Source organism: Myotis davidii, unplaced genomic scaffold, assembly GCF_000327345.1.
Source record: "Myotis davidii unplaced genomic scaffold, ASM32734v1 scaffold125, whole genome shotgun sequence".
NCBI lineage: Eukaryota > Metazoa > Chordata > Mammalia > Chiroptera > Vespertilionidae > Myotis > Myotis davidii.
Genome location: NW_006299390.1, coordinates 4,158,507 through 4,163,629, shown reverse-complemented (window position 1 = coordinate 4,163,629; position 5,123 = coordinate 4,158,507). Strand labels below are relative to the sequence as shown.

At 44.0% G+C, this 5,123-nt stretch overlaps 1 protein-coding gene across 1 annotated transcript in view; it reads right to left on the bottom strand.

Annotated features, from left to right (window-relative positions):
- The window catches only part of FBXL13 (F-box and leucine-rich repeat protein 13), a 138,315-nt gene that overhangs the window by 122,915 nt on the left and 10,277 nt on the right, over positions 1 to 5,123 (bottom strand). The window contains exon 6 of the mRNA XM_006774947.2: positions 3,721 to 3,832. Coding sequence (XP_006775010.1) covers positions 3,721 to 3,832 — 112 coding nt within the window. The remainder of the gene's footprint in view (positions 1 to 3,720; positions 3,833 to 5,123) is intronic.

The window sequence follows — 5,123 nt, the reverse complement described above, 5'->3', positions numbered from 1 at the left end:
AACCAGGTTCTGGTTGCAGAGTTATAGTTATATGACTTTGGGGACGTCATTTAATTCCTGAGATCCGCAGCTGTTCCTCCTGAAAAAGGCAAAAACTTAACACAAAAGTCTTGTTCTTTCCTAGCGCCTGCTTGAGCACTCTGGCAGGCTCTGTAAGTCTTATATCCCCAAGGGCCTCTGCATCATTCCACATGGAAGAGGAGGGGGGAAACCAGGCTGGAAGAAGGGGCCGGAAGCAGGATCGTAACCCATGACGCGATATTGAGGCAGGATAGTAAGAAGCTAGGGAAATTCCTGGGTGAGTGGAATGAGGAAACTGAGACAAGAAAATTAAGGCCAAACAATTTAACCAGTTTACGGCCAGCTAGTGAATCGCAAGGCCTTATCTTCCCTAACCAAGGACACTTGAGAGCAAATGGTTTATACCTCTCCTCTCTGCCTAGAGATTAAAGAGCTTAAGTCACCCTGGTCAGGGAAATAGAGAACAGAAACCCAATTCATGCCATTTGTGGCCACTAAACCCAAGGATGGATGAAGTCAGGGGAACGAATAACAAAACCCAAGTACAGACAGACAGACCCAAGATAAAAGCAAAGCAGTGAAGCTGACCAGAGGATAATCCCAAACCCCCCTATACACTCATTTTGATGCATTGGCATATTTAAAACGCACCTGGAAAGCTGAGGAATATTCTGCTGAAACCCTCCCCTAAGATTCTGGCCCCCAGAAGAGAGATTAGAAACCCCTCAAGACAAATGATGCTGGGCAGGCTCTCTCTGGAGCACACCCATGCCTGTTCTCAGGCATGAACTTTGTGTGTTTTTTTAATCATTCAAGAGAAAAGTCCACAGGGTCATCCTTTTTTAAAAAAATATATATTTATTGATTTTTTACAGAGAGGAAGGGAGAGGGATAGAGAGTTAGAAACATCGATGAGAGAGAAACATTGATCAGCTGCCTCCTGCACACTCCCTACTGGGGATGTGCCCGCAACCAAGCTACATGCCCTTGACCGGAATCGAACCTGGGACTTTTGAGTCCGCAGGCCGACGCTCTATCCACTGAGCCAAACCGGTTAGGGCCACAGGCTCATCCTTTAATAAGAGCAGAGCTTGTGCACCAGAGCAGAGGAGCACAGACGTTTGGGTCAGATGAACCAGGCTTTAAATAAATGCACTTCACAGTCGACATGTCAGTTTGGGCAAGTAATGTTCCGAACGGAAATAGATAGAGTATATCCTATCGTATTGGGCTTTTCTTACTGCTGCTGTAACAAGTTTCCACAAATTTAGTGGCTTAACACACAAGCTTATCTAGCAGTCCTGGAGGTCAGAAGTCTGAGCAGATCTCAGTGAGCTGAAATGAAGATGTTGTCGGGGCCGCATTCCTTCTGGAAGCTCTAAAAAGAATCCACTTCTTTTCCTTTTCCAGCTTCTAGAAACTGTCGGGCATGACATTTTCTCTAAAGATCCCCACAAGACTTGCCACCAGGGGGCAGCAGGCAGTGGCAGCTCATCCTGGGCTAACCCCCTGATCCTGTCTCCACAGCCCCGCTTTTCTCTGATTTTCCGGTGACCTAACAGCATGGCTCACTTCTTCCCTGCAATCTTTCTGGGGGAAAAAGCAGAGGACCACCTAGGGCCTAGGCTCTCTCCTGGTGCTGCTTCTGCCCTAGGGCCTTCCCCAGCTTTAATAAGCTGACTCAAAATCACCTGGACTCATGTGGTGAAATCTTTCCTGCACGAAGGCAAGAACCCACACACAGCAGGCCGGCCCGAGGCAGACGCACTCCGCGGGCCTAGTCCCCATCCGTGACAACATCAGAAAGTTATATTTAAAATGCAAAAACTGGCCATGGTTTTCACTGTCCTGAGCAACATCCCCAGTAATTCTACATGTTTCTGACATTCTGAGATGGGTTTTTCCAAAAGGAAGTCTAAAGCTTCAATTATCCCAACATAAACTCTTCCCCGTAAGTTTCGAGTTTGGTTAGGGAGGTGAGGATGGGACTGTTGTAAAAAGCAAGGGCTGAGAGGGCTGACATTGCCCAAGGTCAAACTACTAATAAATGGCTGATGCAGGATATGTACCCAGTTCTCCAGAGAAACTGAGCCTGGACTGTTTTGTTTTTGTTTTTTTTAACCACTATTTTATCAAATTGAAAAACCTTTTATGAGAAAACATATAAGTTCATAACCTGTCATAACTGTTGAAGTTTCTATGTACAAGTCTCTGTTAGACCCATCTCAAATTATGAGATGGTTTGCTGACTCTGAGTATTTTGGATCTTTCTTAGTTGGCATTTTTGGTCTCTTTGAATTGGGAGATGGAAGAGCATTAAACCAGAGTTCCTTTATGTACTGACTTCTTAAATACTCCCTTGCTTTTTATCTGTTGCAGCTGTGTGTGGGATTTTTTTTGTTATTGTTGTTGTTTATTTTGGTTTTGCTTTTTTACTGCAACCAACAAATCTTTTCTGGCAAGGCGGAATGCCCTTTTATTTTTTTTAATATATTTTTATTAATTTCAGAGAGGAAAGGGAGAAATAGAAACATCAATGATGAGAGTATCATCCATTGGCTGCCTCCTGCATGCCCCCTACTGGAGATTGAGCCTGCAACCTGGGCATGTGCCTTGACCAGGAATCAAACCATGACCTCCTGGTTCATAGGTCGACACTCAGCCATTGAACCACACCAGCCGGGCGGGAATGCCCTTTCAAATAGGCTGATGACTGGCAGTTCTAATCCAGGTGTAACAAGGCCAACTGGTTGATTAACTCACCCAATCCCTCTCAAAGTACCCTCCTGCCTAGCAATCTTGCAGTTAGACATGATCAGGTGATAAAGTTCTAGCTTAAAATACATCAATGAAAGTCTTGACACTGGAGTCTTGGGGAAGGCTTTCCTAATAAAAATAGACAACCTTTCTGCCTTCTACCACTGTGACTTTTCCCCTTATTTTGACCTGGTAGCTGAACATGAGGCTGAAAATGGAGAAGCCATATTATAACCAGGAGACAATAAGCAAAAAGGTGCTAAGGGTTGTGGGGTAAAAACATAGAAGAATTACATTTTTATTGACATTGTAGAGGGGCAGCCTTACATTGTCTTCCTCTGGACCTTGTTTTATAAAAAACAAATAGGACCTTATTTCTTTCATCCCCACAGTCAATTATGTTTTTTGATATCTTCATGGGCTCAGAACGCTCGCATCCCTGTTGCGTCTGCACACACTCCACCTCCACCTCCAATTATGGCATCAGCTGATGTCAGTAACAATAAGGCTCGTGATTGGAGGAAGCCTGTTTGATGAGGTGTGGGCAGTTATGACCCCCCATTCCTCGCCGCCCAGCTCCCTCCTCAGCTGATTGCCATGTACCTAAAATCTGTTGCACCTTAAACGGCAATATATGTTTGAAGGAGAAATGAAAAACATTGTTTTCATTCTTATTTCCTACAGCTTTAATTTCTTTATTTTTTATTGTCATAGTTATCTGATAGCTTCCAAATGTATGTATAGCCTCCATAAAATGAGATAGCCAACAGCTAATTATAAAAAAATATTTCCTCAAAATATGGCTTCCATCATTCATGTAAGGTTCATAAAACCACTCTTTTAACAAACATTGTGAAAACAACTAGTTAAGACATAAATTCATACAAACCTGCAATATTGCTCTTTCTGGTAACTGTGTAAGGTCACATTCAGTAATTTTACCTACAAAATAGTCTCCAGACCGACTGTCTTCAACAGAAACAATTCCTTGAACAGCTCCTCTGCTTCTAATCCTGTTTCTCCATTTTTTCAATTGAACTTCATGTTTTAACAACTGCCGTGAAAACAATTTAGAAATTCCATGAAATTGTTGTAAGGGTTAAATGAGATGATATATATATAAAGTACAAAGCTTGACACAATGAGAGCACCTATCAAACATTATCATCATCAGCCCATAAATTATCATTATCCGGAGCATTTTTAATATCCTCTGAACCACCAGAGCACTATAGATCATTTCCATTAGTTGTCATACAACACTGGCACAGACAGCCACCTTGAACATGTGGTCCAGCCGGCCTTTGTGGTTCAGTGGTTAAGCATCCACCCATGCACCAAGAAGCTCACTGGTTTGATTACCGGTCAGGTTACATGCTTGGGTTGCAGGCTCGATCCCAGTAGGGGCTCTGCAGGAGGCAGTGGATCAGTGATGTGTCTCTCTCATCTATGTTTCTCTCTCTCCCTTTCCCTTTGTCTCTCTCTAAAATCAATAAAAAATTTTTTTCCCAAAAGATGTGGCCCAACATCCTCTTTTATAAACAAGGAAGCTGAAACCCAGCGTGTCAAATTTCTAAAAACAATAGGGCCTGTATTTGCGGCATAAAGGGAGGGAGGTGGCACAGAAATAAAAAGGAGAGTCAGAAATAAAGAATTTGGGCATTTGCCGGACTTATCATTACAGAAATTCCCAATTTTAACTTTCCAAACAGTCCTGAAAACTGCATAATAAAGGGAAAAGCCTTTAGGGTAAATAAGTGTTTGACCTCTTCACACACACACACACACACACACACTTTTGTTTTAATATATATACTTATCAGAGCCTAAGTAAGCGCACGCATTGGAAAGCTAGCACGCAGAAATGTTCTCTTATTCTCCTCCCAGCACACACCCGCCATCCTCACTCCGCCTAGGTGCAAGCAGAATGCCTGTGAGGGCAAGGAATCACACAGCTAAAAGAACGCGTCTTATCTAGACACCTCACTAACGACACTGTAATCCACAGCCACGTTAAGGATAATGCTACTATTTTATATATAATAGGCATTATTATATCGTAACTAGAGGCCAGGTGCACAACATTCGCGCACTCAAGGTTCCCTCAACCCGGCCTGCGCCCTCTCGCAGTCCAGGAGCCCTTGGGGCCTAAACGGAATTCGACATCCTTAGCACTGCCCCCAAGAGATGGGAGAGGCTCCTGCCACCGCTGCTGCGCTCTCCAGCAGCGAGCCAGGCTCAGGGCTTCTGGCTGAGCGGCTCCCCTTGTGGGAGCTCACTGACCACGAGGGGGCAGCTCCTGCATTGAGCGTCTGCCCCCTGGTGGTCAGTGCACGTCATAGTGA